General features: G+C 56.8%; 1 protein-coding gene across 2 annotated transcripts in view; it reads right to left on the bottom strand.

Moving 5' to 3' along the window:
- The window catches only part of KCNN3 (potassium calcium-activated channel subfamily N member 3), a 54,069-nt gene extending 34,805 nt beyond the window's left edge, over positions 1-19,264 (bottom strand). Inside the window, exon 1 of one of the 2 annotated variants that reach the window (XM_065419829.1) lies at positions 19,169-19,264. In XM_065419829.1, coding sequence (XP_065275901.1) covers positions 19,169-19,258 — 90 coding nt within the window. In that variant the 5' untranslated portion in view covers positions 19,259-19,264. The remainder of the gene's footprint in view (positions 1-19,168) is intronic. The other variant, XM_065419830.1, reaches the window with a different exon arrangement.
- Positions 19,265-19,739: the final 475 nt, after the last annotated feature.

The raw sequence follows: 19,739 nt of genomic DNA, 5'->3' as shown, positions 1-19,739 counted from the left end.
CGTGCCGGAGCCGGCTCAGCAGCAGGGTCCCTGCAGTCAATAACGCAGGCTGGAAGGAGGGTCTGTAGGGAACCGGCTGAATTGCTGCACTCCAGCATGGGAGAGCGTCTGTAAACTCCAGGGCAAGTTCAAGGTCAGGTTTCTCCCGTGGGGCCCACGGACTGGAACCTGGCTTAGACGAGGTTATTTATCCCAGGAACAGAACCCTCCGGGGAAAAGCTTTCCCTCTCCTGCTCTCGTCCCTGCATTTCTCTGTCTATCACAGGTTCACGCAGGCACACTGCGCGGGGGGGAGGACGACACACTTCTCCAGCTGCTTTAAAAACTAAACAGAGGGAGCGGAGGCTCCACACCAGGGTGGTAGAAAGGCCTGTCTGCCTTAGAACAAGGCTTTCAGCAGAGGCCAGGCGCAGGGAGAGTCATGTGCAAGACAGCCCCATGGAGAGGGGGCCGGCAGCCCCAAGGCACTTAGGTGAGCTGCATGCCAGGGCCAGATCTTTGCAGGCTGCCTTGGGGTGGGGTACTGTCTGGCAGAGCCTGGCCTGGGAATGGTAATGGCCACCTGCCGGGCAGTGGTAAGGGGCTCAGTTGGTTTGGAGGCAGGGAGTGGCTCATGCAGCTTTTCAGCTGGCCCCATTTGGGGAGGGGCAGCCCATCTGTGCATGTGGCATGATGGGACTCGGATACCAGCAGTCCTATTGGATGCTGCAGCAGGAACCACCGGATAAAAGCTCTGGGGTTTAGCAAAGGCCAACCCAGAAAGAAATGGAGATTGTGGTCTGCGCCCTGCACCTTTGGCTTGTAAACGCAGGGACAGAGCGCTGTACTCGGAGCGCAGGGCCTGCCTCACCGGTCTCCCCGCAGGCCCCTTGCACTGGACGCTGGGCGTAGCAAGAGCCACGCCCTGCACTGCCGAGCTCTGGGCAGGAGGGGAACCAGAATCCCAGGGAGGGCAGGTGACTCGTGCAGGGCCACCCAACAGATCAGTGGCAGAGCCAGGAACAGAAGTCAGGTCTCCTGGCTCCCAGCCTTGTGCCTTATCTAGCCCATGCTGCTTCTCTCAAGTGCATAGCAGAGCCTGCAGGGGGGCCAGGGCCAACCCAGGGCTGCAGAGCTCAGGCGGCCGCAGCGCTCTCAGTCAGCCTAGGCAATGCCTGAACGGCCTTCCACCGAGCCCCCTTTGCTCTCAGGGGCCTCCCCTCCCAATGAATTTGTTGCTCACGCTGGGCCTTAGAATGGCCCAGCCCCCTGTGCAGAACCTGGCATCACCCGCTTCCACCCTGAGCATTGCACTGTCAATTAACATGACTGAATGGCCCCTTAAAGGCCCCCTTGCTCCTAATTGCGGACGGAGGGGCAAAATCAGAGCAACACAATGGGGCAGCCAGCTTTTCAACTGCAACATTAAACACCCAGACACCCTGCTGTAAGGAAAGATCCCATCAGGTTCCCATGGCAACAGCAGGTTCATCCTGGGCCAAGCAGTAAGGAAGCAGGGTCTCCTTGGCTTTGAAGATCAGGCTGGCTTGCGCTGGGGACACCGCACTGGAAAGCACCAGGGCTGGCTCCTGCAAACCCTTGTTTATCTGCATAGCTCTTGCTCCCATGGGGGTTGAGAGTCCTGGGCCCCCAGGCTGCGTACGTGGGGCTCCGATGGGGCAGTGCATTATTGTATTCATTAAGCACTGACCATCACCCAGCTCCATAAGACACGCAGAGGGAGACTTGGTCTCTGCTCCACAGAGCTTACACTCAAACCACTTCTTCAGCTCCTTTTTGCTAAGTAAAGGCCCAGTTCTGCCCCCATCACTGCCTGGCTCAGCAGAGCTTTGGAAAGACGCTAAGGCTAGGAGTCCTAGCAGGGGCGGCTCTATGTACCCGCCGCCAAATTGCCGCCGAAGCTGCGGGACCAGCAGACTCCCGCAGGCACGCCGCCGAAGGCCGCCTGACTGCCGCCCCCACAGCAATCGGCAGGCCGCCCCCCACGGCTTGCCACCCCAGGCACGCGCTTGCTGCGCTGGTGCCTGGAGCTGCCCCTGAGTCCTAGGCATGACAGCCAGGCTGGCTGCTCGCTGGGTCTCAGGGGGCAACATCGAAGGGGTTCCCAGACTGACAGAGCGAGGACAGCGGCAGCACAGAGATGTCTCTGGGCTCAGACAGGTCAGTCAAGCAGGAGTCTCCTCCAACCACTGACTCCTAGACTGGAGAATGTACTAGAGAACAAACCTGGACAGTGCTGGGGGGAAGGGGATGGGAACTCCTCGGGCTTTTCCATCCCGGGTTTGTGATTCCTAGCAGCTCTGTGGGAAAGACGGGCACGCCAGCCGCTGTTAGTCACTGACAAACAGCTCTCTAGCGTGGAGAATTAGGCTTGCCAGAGACTCAGACTGGAGTCGTGTTCGCTGAGGCGTCACCCCCTCCCCTTTCACTTTAGTCATACCGATGTTACAGCACTGGGGAGTGAGGGGGGGCGCTGAGCTCAGGGGCCCAGTACGGTTGTCCCTCCTTTCCCCCACTCTCGCCAGCCACATAAGTAATTAGAGCCCCCCAAAACCTGCAGTCTAAATAAAGACACAGGGTCAGAGGGGAGCAAGGAAGAGACTGTCCTAGGTCCTGCAGCAGGCAGCTCCGAGACCAGATCTCAGGCCTCCTGGCCACTGGATTCCTTTGAGCAGATCCCAGAAGATACTGGCTCCCCTGTGACCAGGGCCCCAGTCTTATTTCCCCATTTGCCCAGCCAGGGACAGCACCTTACACCTGCTCTGAGCAGCTCTGCCTGGGGCTGGGTGCGAGCATCCTTCGTGGGTGAACAAACCCACAGGCTGACTCACCCAGCTCCTTGGTCTCTTTTCCCTGGTCTGTTTGGAAAGCTCCACGGCTTGTAGCTTAAGCAATTGTTTATAAAAATGCTCCAAACTGCCAGGACGATGCTCAGGGGTGTGAGCAGCTGACAGCCCATTCCTTCCTGCAAAGGGTATTACAAATAAACAAGCAAAGGAAATAGCCCAAAAGCTGTTTGCCTCCTTGTGCAGGAAAGGGGGGATGCTTTCATGTTTGCTTGTTGTAACCTTACCGCACCAGCAGGGAAGTGAAAAGGGGGGGGGTGTGTAAAGTTCTCTCCAGCATGCACACTGGGAGTGCACCATTGCTACCGGGGTTTCCATGGAAACCACATCCAAAGTCCAGCCATATCCAATTAGGCTTCCCCAGGCTTGCCGGCAGGGAAAGGCGCGAGCGCACTTGCCCCAGTGGCTAGGAAACAGTGATGCAGCTGGAGAACCCAGCAAGAAACCCAAGGGAAGGAAGAAACTCTGTTAAGAAGCACGGGCCTGCACCCAGCGGGGTGGGAGAAGTTCCAGATAGGGCAGCTCTGGCATTTGCTGCCACTTCCTGCGTGCCTTCTTACAGCTGGGGATTCGAGCGCGCCGCAGCGTGTCACAGGCGCGCAGGCCTGGCTCCTACGGGACTCATCAAGGGACGACTTCTCCTTAGTGCTCGGGGCAGGGCTGTTGAGAGGAGCTCTTGACTTCACTCTCAGGGACACGGGGCCATAGACATGGGCAGCTGGGCACGTCCTTTCGAGCTGACATTGCAGCACACGTGTCTGCGTAAAGCTGGGACTTTCAGCACAATGATAGCTGTTGTACACCCCACCCGGGCTGTCTGCCTCTTTCAGAGCCCGGCTCCCCTGAGACCTTCCTGCATGCTGCCCTCCATCTCTGCCAGGGTACAGGCACTTCCTCTTGGGCAGCCCGGAGCCAGCTCCGGGGGCTCTGACCCTCCAAGTGTTTTACACCTAAATCAGTCACAGACCAGCCCTTTCCGAAAGCCAGCCCTGCCACATACCTGCTCGCCTTCCGCACAGCACATAGCAGGCTGAGTCTGTGAGGAAGAAATTAAGTTTGCTCAACAGGCACCAGGAACCACCTTTAGAGCAGACACAATCCACGTGCTGAGGGGCTGGATCCTGCTCGGTTAAAGTCAAGGGGAGCAGAATAGGGCCTATAGGTCTTGTGTGCAGTGGGGATCGGTCCCGATTTCAGCCATTCATGGCCACACCCATACAAGCCTCTAGTGCAGAGTTAACTGCTATTAGCCTTGATTTGGTAGGTGCAAGCTACCCTGGTTTCAAGCAGGGTTCGGCTCCACTGCTGCCCTCAGCAGGGGCTTTGCCAGTCTGCGGTGGTGCAGCTGTACGTTGGGCCAGTCCCCACATGGCCCAGGCCTTCGAGAATGCACACGCTGCTTTAAGCGCTCCCAGTTCTGCAAAACCCTCCAGCAGATGCTTAATTTTAAACACAAGAGGGCACCGCTGAATCTGCTCCCCTGTTCCTGGTTAGCTCTCTGGCTTAGTCTGCTGCGGGAGGCAAAGCAGGATGGGGTTCAAAGGCACAAGGGCAGTTTGGCACCCAACTCCCTTTGGAAGCTGGGCAGCTCTCCCCCACATGCGCCGTTGAAAATCTCCTCCTTACGTTCTCACCTACAGGTCATGGAAGACGGAGGCACGCTGTGGGGCCACAAACAGTGATGTTGGCCATGTGACTACAATGCCACACACACACAGGTTTATATACATGACGACTCCTGAGGCATCCTGCAGCAGCAGGATGCAAAATCCATTTGCGGTTGCCGAGCGAGTGCTAATTAATGAGACCAAGAGGCAGAACATGGGCGAGGATTCCGTTTCCCTTTCCCGTGCCTGGCCACAAACCAAAGAGCCGTGCTTAAGGCAAGTTCTCCTTCTGCTAATAGCGGGGACGCGGCTCCCAGTCCCAGCCAAAGCTCCAGCAATTGCTCCCCACCAGCCTACCAGTTACTATCCGCTATGGTTAGAGCGGAGTTAAAACCCAGGGACAAAGGCTGGAGTGCACAGTTGGACTCCAGCCATACGTGCTGTCTTGATCCTTCCAGAGAGCCTGGGCAGTGGGGAAGGGCCCTCGGTCTGCCTATTTACACCCCGTGCCCTTCCTCGGCGTGCTTGGAACACGGTCTGCATTGCGTCTATTGCTCCGAGTTCTCACACCTTGCTCATCAGCAGGGCGGTGGGAATAAAAAGAGGCCTTCCCCCATGCAGGAGGCTGGGGGTACTAGCCCCACAGCACCCCTAGCCTCAGCCAGCCCACCACCAAGCCACATCCTTACAGGAGTGCTATTGAGGCAGGCACTATCATTACCTGCCAGAGGCCTGAGGAGCCAGCAATGATCCTTGCCCACTGTTCTGGGGGGCAGTGCCAGCTCTCCCTGTAGTTAGCTTGCCTAACACTTTCCATTATAAAAGATTCTTTTGTCCTTCTCTATGAGAAGCTGTAACATCTCCATTGTTTGCAGCAGGCCTTTGAAATTGGGCAGGGACAAAGCCTTGACACTGGCACCCTGCCTTTTGCTAGTCCCAGGCAATTCCATTCAGCTTGGGCTGAGTTATAAACTCTTTAAAAAGTCACCATTACCCTTCTCTGACTTGCGTTCCTCAGGCAACATTGGCAGCCTGCCAGAATAACACTGACCGCCAACGCTCTACAAAGCTGGGCCCACGCCCTGGCCAAAGCAGCAGCAGCACCCACTGCACTTGGAACCCGGCGTGAAAAGTAGTTTGGGCAAGTCCCCGCCGCGCTCTCTGCCTCAGTTTCCTGATCTGTAAAATGGGTTACCCATCTCCGGGGGAGCCACGATGCTTATGTGGTTAATGTGCAGCCAACATAGGGAGAGGGGAAATTATAGTGTTTGTTCCAAGTGTTAGTAATCGTATTAGGAGAGGCTGCCCACAATGAGCACCTCAGTTGGCCTTGGCCAATGCCTGCTCCTTGGGTAGCACGGAGCCCACACTGGATAAGAGAGGCTCAGCACTGCCATTTATGTATTATACACATCCCACCCTACATTGGCAGGGGGAGGGAAAGGGGGCCCTGCTGTTCTCTCCCCCCAAACGCCTCTGTTCCAGGCCAGATTCTGGGTCAGCTGGCAGCCCATTCTGCTCAAGAACTGATCGCTCGGCCCTTCAGAGTGAGGTAATTAGTTCATTGGCATTCTCAGCCTGCAAGCCATTAGCTGAGAGCGAGAAACCCCAATCCCTGTAGGAGAGGAGAGGCTCTTGCCTTTGCTCTTGGAAATCAGTGCACATCTGCTTCCCGCACTGGGCATCCCTGCATGGGGGCTGGGGGAGGGAGCAGCAGACAAGCTTCACCCCATGTGACCCAATGAAGTCAGAACAGGGCCACTGCCAAATTGGCAGCTCCACACAGCCTGCCAGCCAGGAGTCCCTGATGACACTGTCTCAAGAGAGGTAGCATCAGGCCCCTCCATTCAGTGCAACGTCTTCCACAGTACTGGCTTGAATTAGGAAAAGAAATGGGTCCCTGCCTAATTGGTTTTCAGACCCCCCAGTAGAGAAGGGACGTGGCTGTATCCCAGTCCTCAGCCAACCTGTGCCCATGCCCGGGAGTTTGCTTGGCTGAGGCCTGGCTCAGCCCCTCCCCCCATTGGAAAGGTGCACCCCCACTAAACTGCTGGCCCAGCCAGGCCAATGTTCAGCACATCCTGATCGTTTTACCGGAGGGAGCTGGAGGTGAAGTAGCTTCATGTGACTAAACAGAACAAGCAGTTATGGACAGCCTAATCTCCCCAGCAGCTGCCTTCAGCCTTAAAGCTGCTGCCGCCCTCCCCCCCCTTCTGCTCTGGTCTAAAAGGAGGAGTCCAACAACAGAGCGCGACATTGTCCTCTCACCTGCACGCCCAGGTCTGCACTGAGGGCAGTGAGGTCACACTGATGGCAAGAGGGGAGGCAGAGACTGTCTCACACCAGCTCTGTGCAGGATCTGGCCCACTTGGCTGGGGCCTCTCGCTGTTACTGGAACGGAAGTAACACTTGCCGTCAGCCTCTCCTAAGGCGAGGCCAGGTTCCCTTGTCTGCAAAGGTCACAGGCACCAGGCCAACTCTCCTTCTGATGGAAGGAGGGATTCCATGGGAGCCAGGACAGGGCCCTGGGGAAGGTCCAGTCCCTCAGGAAGCAACCTGCAGCACCCACAGCCAGTATCCTCATCTGCTCCACCTGCTCTCAGCCCCTCGTGAGCAACAGGCTCAGTCAGGCACAGGAGACGGGGAGGTGGAAATGCTCACCCCTTGGCCTCGCCTGTCCTTTTCCTCATGCCAGTGGTGGTGGCTGGGTGCTGTGCTGGCAGGAGACGCTCGCTGTTCAGGAAGCCGCTCATCCTCATTGTGTTAACTTCGTAGGAGTGGAGCAGCAAACGGCCCTGAAACCAGAGGCTCAAGTACTCCCAAGTTCCCTAACGTGTCTCCGAGCCTACTCCATCCATGCCTGCAGGCAGCTCAGCTACAGGCAGGTCACCCATGGGCTGCAGGAAGGGCTCAAAGTCTTTCTCCAAGAATAATCATGTGTCCTCATTCATCTCCTCCCATTAGCTGTTCATTCAGGCTTAAGCTCCCCTTCCTCCCCCAGCTGTGTTCCATCCCAAACCTGACTTCAAGGGTACAAGGAACATTCAGCCTCAGCCTCTGGCTGCAGTGTGCCGCCAAGGCTAGTGCCCCATCCTGGGCTCCTGAAGTTAGCGTCTGGCTGCTAGGCCCTTCCTGGGGCTGGCTGTCAGTGGTGCTGAATCAAGCCGCATGGCCTGAGCTGGGCTCCCCTAACCCCATTACACCTGCTGACAGGGCAGGGGCTCAACTCAACCCCCGGCTTCTCGAGAGAGAGGGAGCACTTGGTCCTGTGTCCGGCTGTAGCTGCCTCACTGAGGCCACCTTCACCCCCGGTCTGGCTGTAGATGCAGACAGGCAAAGCCCATGGCACCGGCGGAGCTGAGCCGCCTCCATGGCAGGCAGGCAGGGTGCGACAGACCCTTCAGGGCCAGGCAAGCGCTCAGCAGTCACACACGCTCAGCAGGTCCAGGGGCTGCATCTGCACCGAGGCCTTGTCAGGGCTACAGGAGCTGGCCCATCCCTAAAATGCTGGATGTGGCACAGGTCCCCTAGATGGTGTAGATCAGTATAACCATCTAAGCCAATGAAGTGCCACCAATTTACACCCACTGAAAATCTGGCCCAGACACTCCCCCTAAGTTTGAAGACATCCTCGCTGGGAACACGAGCTAAGCCCTTGCAGCTCGGCCACCGACTGATTCTGGGTTTATCTAGCAGGACCTGCCCCACGCGTGGTTATGGGGTGACAGTTCTGTGCTTCTCCGCCCAGTGAGAGCCCATCTCATCTCCAAGGGGAATGGCATTGTGCAGTCAGCACCCAGTAGGACAGTAGTGTCAGTCTGTGACGGGGAGCAGGAACGTCTGAGCAACACCCCCACCCCCATTCTCATTCTAGCTGGGCCGTAGCGCTTTCCACTGCCCAGTTCCACCAGGGTCGGATGCTTCCTTCCCTCATTTCCCAGAGGGCCAGCGCCTCCTCCCCCCGCCCCCTCGGAACGGCCTTATCTTTGCTGACAGCTCCCAGACAGACAAACGAGGCTCCCTCCCCAAGCAATCACACACGGGAGGCGCATGTGCCGCTCTGCAGCTGGATAGGGACAGCTCAATCCAAACCGACCAGGCTAGGGGAGTGCTGTAATATATCACGCCCGGCCTCACACACGCAAACTGACTGACAAACAGCCGGGGCTGGAAGGGGGGCAGCCCATTCAGCACCATCCCGCTAGAGTGCAGCTCCCAGTTGTCTCTCCCCCATTGCTGGGGGCACTGCCCACTAGGCAGAGCAGGGGAGGGGCAAGGGTGGCTAACCCCAGGCCCTGGAACACTCTGCAGGCTCCTGGCAGGATCTGCTGTCCCCAGGCTATCCAATCCCCTCAGGTGTAGTATCCGCATTATACCAGTGTCACTAGGCTGTGGCGGAGCTCAGGGCTGTATGTACATACAGGGAGAGAGACCCAGCCCGAGGAGCTCACAGTGTGAATACACAAGCCAGAGGGCAAGAGAAAGGAAATGTGATGGCTGCCCTTCTACAGCTGGGAGATCAAGGACCAGGCCAGGTTAAGACACGGATGTGCACAGCGGGTTGAACGTTGCAGCCTAAGTGCCTGGTCCAATGTGACAGGGGGCTGCACCAGAGCCAGGAGCTGAACCCAGCTCTGCCCACTCCAGTCTAGCGCCACATTCACAAGCCCCTTCTCTTTCCCCTTGGGCTGCCATGCTATTGGCCTCGTAGCATCAGAGAGGATGAGGACCCTTAGATCATCTAGTCTGACCTCCAGCATAAGCCACTTACAGATGTTTGCTAACTGTGCATCATCCCAAACAGCCTGGGCTGCCAACAAATCCTCCAGCCCTGTCCCACTTCAACTGAGCCGGAAACTCCCTGCTGGGAGCTAGGGACCGGACCTGCACCAGTGAAGGGGTTAAAGTTACTCACCCTGGAGACAGGGGAAAGCACCAAACTGTCTCCTGGGGCAGGAAGAGGGGAGTTGCTTACTAAAATAAAGAGGCAGCTGAGCATACAGTTGACCACAGGTCACGGCCTCAAAGCAAAATAAGATGGTATTATTCATACAGCGAAACCATCACAGAGAAGAGGGGAGCTGGTGGGAGCGAGAAAGCTGAGTGTGGGAGGAGACAGGCATGGAGAGAAAATAATGTAGGCACGGAGGGAGTCCCTCCAGCTGACAGGGTGGAGGGGCAGTTGGGGATGCATTGTGTCTCAGACAGTCCAGGACTGAGTCCTCTTTGCTGATGCATTCTGTAAAAAGCATTATGTGCAACCAACATAAATCACAATGAACAATAACAACAGGGTGTGTACCAAGCTGGTGGTGTTTGCATGAGAGGCCCCACCCTGTCGGCAGGTGCTAAAAGGGTTAAGTGAGGTCTGCTGATTCCCTGCTGATGCATGGGGAGGTGACAAGAAGAGATTTGGGAGTAGCGCATTAAAGAGGGGGGATCTAGGGTGTGGGTTGGGCAGCCCAGAGGGAGGATCTTCAGGAGTATCCAGGCCTCAGGGGAAGGTCTGAGCTGAGCTTTATGGTACGATTCAGTTTTTTACTAGTGACTAACCGCCAGGAAGGGGTGTTGTTTTGGACCCTACACAATGTCCTGATTGTGTTTCAGAGCGAAGGGGAGAGGCACCAATTCACAACATCATCCCACAGATTGGTAATTCCAAGCCAAGGTCTTTAAGATTTGTGGTATGGTGCGACCCATCCTGGGCAGGCTGAGCAGGGATCCCGGGCCCTTCCGAGAGGATCGTATGCCCCTGTAGGAAGAGCGGCTAGATGGAGATGTGAGGCGAGGCACGTTCCAGACAAATGACCTTAAACAGAGGGAAAAGCAGGGGCCCTTGGATTAGCATCCACAGGAACATCCCTCCTGTAACTCTATATGCCACTGGCCTTTGCATTAATCTCCTTAAGCTGTTGCCACAACTCCCTCATGGTCCACTCTGCTAGGGCAATGTCCTTTGTACCCTTGCAGCACTGAACTTCTTACCATGTTCTGGGCGCCAGCCCAGCCTCTCCAGCTACCTGGCATCTCCTGAGGGGTGCTCCCAGGGAGCCAGCTGCAAAGCACTGATTGAGGGGCACTTACTGCCCATCAAACTCACTCTGATGAAGTGCACGAAGCAGGATCCGAAGAGGCCCCAGCAGCTGTCGGGGCTGCAGATGCAGTTGTTATCGGGGTCCACAGCGAAAGGAAAGGCCGGGTGCCTGGGGAGGTCTGGGCAGCTGGGCCCAGGTACAAGCGTCAGTTGAGTGTGAGCAAGAGTATAGGAACGTGCAGCCCAGGGATGGGCAGCGCAGGGCAGTCTGTGAACGCAGCCTGAGCTCCTGTCTTGGACCAGGCTGCAAAGCTGGGGCCTGAGGACCACAGAGAACCAATGCCCAAGGCAGAGGGGTGGCAGTTATCCAGCCTGCTTGCAGGCCCTCTCCCAGAGTGCCTCCACTGGCCAGGTCTGGTGGATCAGCAGTGCTTTGGCAGGGCTCAGGGCTAGGTTGGCAGGAGCCCAGCACTCGCCCCTGGGGCCTGGCTTTCAGAGCAGCTCAGTGGAACATCGGGCCCCAGCCTCACACAGGGCCTGGGCCTGCTCCTGCACCCACCGAAATCAGTGGCAAAGCTGCTGGTGGTTGCAATGGGAGCAGGTCAATGTCTGTTATCCCACAGACTGTGAGTGAACAGACAGCTCACATGGGGGGGGGGGGGGGGGGAGAGGAGAGAGAGGATTTCTCCCTGCAGGACTACTCCGCTGGCTGGGCTTCACGCTGCCGGCTAGGGACAGACGCCCTTTCAGAGCTCGGCTCCAGCACAACATCCCATTCCAAGCAGAAGCAGCCGCCATCACCCCTGATCAGACTCACCCAGGCTCGGGGCTGCTGTCACTCAGTGGAAGAGAACTGCTGCCTGGGCAGGACAGCCCCATAAATCACCCACGTACTTCATTAAAGCCAGACCCCATGAGAAATGAAACCAGGAGCCCGGGCAGCTGCTCTTGATCTGGTTTTCTTGCCAGTTGAGCCTATAAATCCTCGGGAGGAAAATGTCTCGGCCTTGTCCTTCCTGCGTCAGCTCAAGGTAATGCTGGGATTCAGCTGCAGACGCTAGGGAGAGCGAGAAATTCCCAGCGCAGTCAGACATGCCAGGCGCCATGGGGCAGCATGAATGCAACTGGACAATGGCAGGAGGACAGCAGACCCCCTGTGCATCACACAGGGCTGACAAGGCAGGCTCTTCAGAGCAGAGACTCCATGGCCACAGGATGGAGCGCACAGGCCTGTGCTCTCCATTAGCCCAGGTAACAAAAGTTCCACTCAGCGAAAGCATTCAGCCCCCCTCAGCGCCAGAAGAGCCAGGGAAGGGCAGGGCATTTAGCACTATTCTGTGTTACAGCTTGGCGTCCTTTGAGGAGCTCCCCCTCACCTGGGTCGCATAGACCATCAGCGGCTGGAGCAGGCTGGACAGTGCATGGCCCAGCGTGCCCAGTGACGCAGGCTAAGAGCGGGAAGAGTGATCAGGACGTCAGCTGGACACCACTGCCATCAGGCAGGAACGTTCTGCCATCTGCAGCCTTCCACCTTCGGGGCTCGTAACTGCTGACGCTTTCAGTGCTTTCTCCTGAACATCTCCTGTTGGATGCTGCAGGCAGGATACAGGTTCCCCGGGCCAATGGTCTAATGTCACTAACCTTACGTCAGAGTCAGGCCCACTTCCACACCCCCTGAGCTGTTAAACCCTGGGACTCAGCTCCAGCACTCCACCGGGGGCTAAGACTTAGGAACTAGCCTATTGCTATGGCATTGCTAACAGCTCTCGCTTGTTCCACCCATTACAACAGGGAAGTCCCGCCGGCCTGGGCTCCAGCCTTCAGGAATGCCTCATTAAGCTGCGATACGTTATCTAGCCAGCTTTAAACTCCGCTTAGGGAGCTGATCTGCCCAGCCAAACCAAAGGCTGCCCGAAGGAAGGTGCCACCAGTCTGCTGCCTGGGGCACTGAGAACAAGACCCACACAAAGCCCTCTGCAGTGGGAAGGAGACCGACAACTCTGTGCGGCAGCCTGGATGGCATCCCTTGGTAGGAACAAGAGCATTCCTGCTCCCCAGCCCCTGGGGAGGCCAAGAGGGGTAATCCCCATTTTCCAGCAGGCACAATGGACCCAGAGTCAACAAAGGCCCCACGCTGAGTCTCTGCCAGAGCTGGGAGGTGGACGATTAATCCTGTTTATTAGCTGGAAGTCCATTGTGCCAGGCGCTGTACAAACACAGAACAGTCCACAGGCACTACATTAGAACTCAGAAGGGCTTGGCTCCTAGACCCAGACTTTATCCACCACATCACACTGCCTTCTCTGCAGCTCAGTCCCAAACTTCATATTGAACTTCCTGACTGCAGCTCCAGGCTGAGGTGAGCAAAGACCAATACAGAAACCCAGGCTTCCAGCTGGAAAGCCTTTCCTGAGGGAGGAAAAAATCCTCCAGCTCGGAAGCAATTGACAAGTGCCCTGCAGAGAGACCGGCAAGGGGCAGTCTCTCTCTGCTCCGGTGCATGGGCAAAGCTTTTCTCAGCCCCATAGTGGCTCATGCCATCCTGCCAGGGTTCACAAGACAGCATCGCTATTGGAGCGCCAGCCCATTGCAAAGGGACTGGGAAACGCAGGGGGCTGAGCTTTTCGAGAACACCTAGGGGATGGGTTAACTTTCATGTGAATTTGCGCAGCTTGGAGACTCAGCCTCGATGGATAGGACTAAATCAATTCCAGTCAGTTATTAGTAAAATGTACAGGCAGCTAGAGACCAGCATGACATCTCAATTCAGCTCTCACACCTAGAAGTTAATGCTCAGAAAACACGTCCTAACTCCATCTGGCTCTTTATTCAGCCTAAATTTGCTGTATATTTGGGAAACGGCAGATACTCTATTCCTCTTGGAGGCTAGGACTGGCTGGGAGCTGGTCAGAGAGGAGTTTTTTGCATTTTGCTGCACAGCAAGGAAAGAAATTGCTTCCTTGTAGTGGCAGATTTTACACTCCAGGCAGGAACATTTGTCACTTAGGCTTACATGTTCTTGTTTATGGCTGACAGGAAGACACTGACGGGGGAAATTCAGAGTTTCCAAGGCCAGATGAGACCATTGTGATCATCTTATCTGACCTCCAGTACTTCCCAGAGCCCCGTCCCCAAGTGATCCCTAGAGCAGAGGTGTTCGAAAACCAGCCACTCGCCATTTAAAAGTTGACAGTGATGGAGAACCCAGCACACCCCTGGGTCAGTTGTTCCAACGGTTAATTCCCCTCAGTTAAATATTTACACCGGATTTCCAATCTGAATTGGTCTAGCTTCAACTCCCAGCCATTGGCTCTGGTTAGACCTTCCTCTGCTAGACGGACGAGCCCGATTAAATATTTGTTCCCAGATAGATCCTCAGACTGGGATCAAGTCACCCCTGAACCGACTCTCTGTTCAGCTAGACAGACTCAGAGCTCAATCAGTACAACTGACCAACCAGCCCAACTGCATGCGTCTCCGCTGCTGCCTGGGCCTGTAAGGACCCAGCACCCACAGGAGAGAGTCACAAGGAGATAGGACGTCAGTCCCAGTTGGTGCTTCTGATGCATGAGCTACTAGTGCTTGGAACATGGACCTCAGCTGCACGCAGGGACCCAGGCTCGCTCCCCTGTCCTTCAAGCCACGTATCCAAGCGCTGGTCGCGACGGACTTGCAGCAATCACAGATATTGAGCAGGAAAGTCAGTATGTTAGCAGAGCGTTTTATTAACGGGAGTCAGCTGCTAGGTCAGGCTTGGGTTTCCTCCAGGTGCTCTTCGTGGAAGATCTTTTCCCCTGGTCCCTCTCTTCTGTTCCTACAGGTTGTTCTGACCCCTCAGTAGCAGAGTTTCTTTTCCCTTCACAGTTTCTCCACTCCATGCTGTGGAGGACAAGCACCGTCTCTGGCTTCCTGCTTCTCCTCTCCGAGTGCCATACGAAGCACGCATTGCTGCAGAAGGAACTTGGATTGGTTTTGTTGGGGCTGCTCTCGTTGGGTTGCTTTGAGTTTACAACCAGTAGCCTAACCCCGCTGAAAGTTGCTGAGTCTTTGCTGGGCAAATATGAAAATGCCACCTGGAGATACTAGGGCCAAGGGTTGGCGCGTGGGTGCCAAACATTAGGCTCTTGAATCCAAGGCCTTGATTCAGTAATCAATGGGAATTTTGCCTTTGATTTCAATCAGAGGTAGATCAGACCTGTGAAGCCCTGTGCACAGCTCAAGAGGGGGACTTTGTGAACCTCTCACCAGAGAGGACAAGCGGGCCCAGGGGTGAAGCTTGCATTGACAAAGCAGCCTTAGGGGAGATTATTTCTGCAAAGGCCAGAGCGCTCCCAAATATTTGCTTTGAAATGTTCAGCTAGAGGAAAGGTCAGCAATTGCTCATTTGCCAGTCCCTCTGGTGGAGTCACAGGCCAATCTGTGCATAGCCCAGACGCCTTCTACTCCCAGAGCCCGAGGGGACCCGGGGCGTTTTCATGACCGTACAAGATGTGGGTTCCTGGGAATGCCAGGAGAAATCAAGCATCTTATCTAGCCTGAGCTAGAAGTGACCGAACATTCTTCACATGCTGCCTGTGCAGCAAAGAACACACAAAACGGTTCCCTCAGGGCAGCCGCTTTTACACTTCTGACAGGTGCAACATTTGTCACCGAGTTCTCCATGTGCTTGGCAGTGGGTGATTGCAAAGCTGGTATGGGGGGAGGGGACCACAACTGCCAGCTGGGCCAGTTAGAAAAGTAAAGGATCTGACAGGCTGCATTGGAGGCCTAGGGACTGGGCAGCGCCTCTGAGTGCCACGGGCCTCGGCTATGGAGCAGCATCGATGGTCCCCCACAGCGCAGCTCCCTGTGGCATGCAGCCGGAGGAAGGGTTAGCCCAGGTGATTAGCACCTGGCCTGAGCACCCAGGTTAGCTCAGTTTGGGTGTGAGCAGCCACTCTGTGAAGCTGTACCAAGTTACCATGTGCCCCTGGTGCTGTGCTCCCCCAGCTGGGGCGCTAGGACTTCTGGGGGCATCTCCCATGGGGCTTTGAGCACTGGGAAAATCAGAGCTGAATTGTGGGAGAGCTTGTCTGTCCCTGCACACACTGGAGGACTATCATCCTCTCTGCCAGGCGGGCGAGTCCCTAGCGAGAATGCAGGCTCCCTCTCATCCCCAGGACGGCCAGCTAGCTCAGGCTGCGAGCAGCCCGTGACACCCTCAGCTGCTCTTCAGTGGTTCCATTGCCCTTCTGACCATTTGCTTTTGGAGCCCCTGGGGCGTGGTTCTCCCCACGCAGAGCACTGCAGACTGCCAGCCCCTCTCGCAGGTAGCTGTGCTGCTGGCTCTTCTCCCTGGATTTGCACCAGAGCGACCCACTTGGCTCCCTCTGAAGAGATTGCTTCCGGCTGCAAAGTCTTAAACAACAGCACTGGGAGAGGGAGAAATTAAGCCCTAGAGATGAGGGAGGGAGGGGCTGCTGGTGCTCCCAGTGCAGGAGGCCTGAGTTGGCACCACCTCTACAGACACTCGTGGGCTCCTGCCACTGGCAAAGGTACAGAACACTACAAATAAAAATCAGGGATCTGCAGCACCTGGGCCCAGCCTGGGTCACAGGCTGGACGTTGGTGTGGATGGCCCTCGGGTCCCACCCAGTCTGCAATCTCGAGGTTCCCGAACCTGGTCCCACTTTGTGGGAAGGCTCCATTTACAAAGGGCTAATCAGCGACGAAGAGATGCTACAGACACGAGCTGCAGTGCTGGAAACGGGGACAAGCCCATCAGTAGCAGGAGCTCCCGAGGGCTCTGAGCAGCCTGGGGGCCTGTGGGATTTTATAACTATGCACAAGACCTGATTAGCCAGTTTCCAGCCTGTGCTAATGCTTTAGGAATGGACCCTTCATACAAAGAACCAGAAATTCACCTGCACACGGAGTGTTTTGTTCCACAGGAGTCGGTGCCGAGCTGCAGGCTCTTGGCTCAGGCTTGGGTCTATTCCCAGGCCCTCTCTTTGCTTTCCCATTTGGCTCCCATCCTCTCCCATCAAACATTTCCATAAAGTGCCTCCTTACTGCAGAAGGGGCTTTTCTGCTCTCCCAGGAGCTGTCCTGGTTGGGCTATGACCTGAGTGTGCTGAACATGGCCAAGTCTTCAGTGAAGAAACATAAAAATGACCCCCGGAGCCCAAGAGAACCCCATCACCAATGCACAGCGTGGGCTTTGTGGCTGCTGAGTTCTGAAACCATGGCACAAGAGGCAACACTAGAGAAGGGGGGTAAAGTTAACACTGGTAACCACAGGCAGCACGGCCTGCGGGAGGAACAGCGTCCGAGCCAGGGAGCAGAACTCCATCAAATACTGGGGTTGAAATAGGCAGTTCTCTTCCATACCAAGATCAGCTGCTTCAGACAGGCCAGCTTGTCAAGGCTAAGCTGGGCTTTAGGGGACTGGCGGAGGATTGGAGCCTGCTGGGACAGAGGCTGTGGAAAGGGGGGGTTGGTTTGCTCCCAATCTCTGTCCCTCACTGTCTTGGGCTAATGTGTGTGTGTTGCTCCTCCCCTTTCGCAGGGGAGCCTCATTGTGGTAGGCAGGGAGCCCCACAGTAGGCCCTTCCCAGCTAGCAAACAGGGCCCCGAGAATGTCTCCCTTTTGGGCAGAGTCCCGATCAGCACAAACGCCACTAGGCGATTGATGAACTCTTCCCGCGCCCAACCCCATCCCCTGGGAGCAGGCGCCTTTCCCACACGGGCTCCTGGACAATGCTCAAATGCAGTGTGTGATCAGACCTTCCTGGGTATGGCTTCATCAACAAAGAAATCCACATCAATGTAACATAGCTCATCTCAGAACTTCTCCCCAGGCATAGCTGTTCCTCCCTTAGGTTTGCTCAGCCCACCCTCTAGATCTTCCTTCACCAGGCACTGTAATGAGCCCCTGCAAGTCTGCAGTGCCCACTTACTCCTTCTCCAGCAGGCCCTGCTGATGGGGGGAGAGGGGATTGCCTGTCTGTTCAGACCCTCACATAGCGCATGTGGCAGCATCCCTGCGGTGAGGCTGAGGCGCAAAGGGTAAGCTACTCTCAGGCGGGAGCAGCCTGTGCCCTGCAGCATGAAGGAAGTGCTCCGATCCCTCCCAGCCCCTCGGATCCATGCTGACTGGAACAGCAACGCTGCCTTGTCTCCCCAGCAGAGCACAGCCCTAGAGCAGGCAGGTACTAACTCCCTAACAAACGTATCTCAAAACACAGCAGCCCAGGTGCAGGTTTCAGCATTGGTCTTCGGGGCTGCTCCAGGGAAGGAGCAGGCACCAATCTAGCTCCTGGCTGTGGTGGGGCACGGGCTTCCAGCATGGGGGGGAAGGGAGCTCTTCTCTCATGGTTCCCACTGGATCAGGCATTAGGCACCTGCATCCCCAGGGCTGCTCTCACTTACACACCAGCCAGCAGGTCAGTCCCAGCCAGCAAGGCACCAAGGTGGATTGAAGCCTCTTGCTGCCCTCTCCCCTGCTGGGTACAGCACAGGATCCAGCCCTGCCCCTTCCCTCACGGCCATGTGGTGCTTTGAAGGCCGGGCTGGCTCCCCGTCTCACAGCCTGCACTGCGCAGACAAGTTCTCTGCCCTCGAGACGCTATTCAAAGGACAGAGGGAATGGTTAATCCATTCAGAGCTAGCCTGAGCCCCCTGCAAGGCAGGAGACCTGCTCAGCTGGAAGTGAGGCCTGGCACGCATGGGGGTCCCTCACCTTCCTGCAGCACCACATGCGATACCACAGCCAGCCTGGAGGCAGGGCTGAGAGCAGGGCGGGCCCAGCCACTTGCAGCTGGACAGCTCCCAGCCAGAGCAGCCTTGGTATCTCCCTGTGTCAAACAGCAGAGAACAATCACTCTCCCGGGAAGCCTGGTGGGAAGGACCATTAAACCAGAGCAGCTGGGGCAGAAGGTGGTTTCCCAGCCCCTCCACTAGCAAAGCTCCCTCCCAGCCCAGCCGACTCACGGCCTGGCCTGGCGCCAGTGCAGGAAGTTTGCTTTTCCAATCACCTTTCTTCAGTTTTTCACACAGACATCTTCCCTGCAGGCTGGGCCGACCAGGGAGCCAGCAGCTGGCTGTCAGTTCAACGAGGCCAGCGATGTGATCACGCTGGGGTGGGCAGGGAGGTGAACCCCCCACTCCAGGCACGGCGGGATGAACCCTGCTGCATGCGGAGACTGGGACCATGAACCCTGCTGCTCCTGCTCAAGGATCATGCCGCTCTTGGATTCCAGGGCCGAGAGCTGCTTTCCACGGCCTCTACCTCCCACAGAGCAGCAGCAGGGCTCCTGCTGGGCTGCGAAGGCTGGAGAAGGGCATTGCCGCTCCAGAGGCCCTGGGCTAGTGCAGCTCGTGTAGCGCCCAGACGGGCTGCAGGTGTCCTCTGGGAACGAGCCAGCCTGTCTGGCTTAGTTCCTCCGGAGACCCTTGCCCTTCCCGTCTCGGCACTGATCGGCTGCAGGAGGGGCCTGCGCTGCACTCTCAAACGAGGCTCAGGGGGGTGATCTCTGCAGCATCCCTGTCACTCACGTCCAGCACGGATGGCGCAAATCCACTCCAAGGGGGACATTCAGCATTATGTCCCCCAACACACACACGGCTTCATCACGACCACAAACGCAGACACGCCTGGAAAGGTGCCTGGTTCTCCCCAGGATTCTCCCCTCTGGACCTACCTGCACTTCCCGCGTGTGGTAGGCAATGATCAAGCCCAGCAGGATGACGGTGGACAGGCTGATAAGGCATTTCAGGGCCAGAGAAAACATGGACTCCTGTAGGACAAGGAAGGAAAAAGCATTAGGGGAGTGAGGGCCAGGAAGGGGTCACCCCATCCCCACCCCACCGAGACATATGGGAACTGGGTCCATGGGCCAGGGCAGACGGGAATGCACGGGCCTTGGAGAAAGCAGAATGCCTCCATCGTTACAGGGGAAGCTGCGGGCACATGGATCACACAGAGCAAGGCATGAGGTGGAGGCATCTGCCCACCCCATCCCTGTTCCTGAGCCTGGAACATCAGCACGTGCGCTACCTTACCCCCCCACCCCCGCACACACACACTGCAGGCAGCTTCCCAGAGACACCTGCTATCTGGCCCCTCCCCACAGCCTCAGCCAGGACTGTACAGCTCCGCCAAGCGCTCCGGCGCCGCAATCCCCCCTTCTCCCCATCTGGAGGTCACTCCCACTCAGTGATGGGCCACCCAACCGAGAAGAGCGGGGGCCGAGCACAGGGTGCCCCAGCTGA

This window comes from Emys orbicularis, chromosome 20 (genome assembly GCF_028017835.1).
Source record: "Emys orbicularis isolate rEmyOrb1 chromosome 20, rEmyOrb1.hap1, whole genome shotgun sequence".
Classification (NCBI taxonomy): Eukaryota; Metazoa; Chordata; order Testudines; family Emydidae; genus Emys; species Emys orbicularis.
Note: the sequence above shows the minus strand (reverse complement) of the source record. Positions and strands in the feature narration are given on the sequence as shown.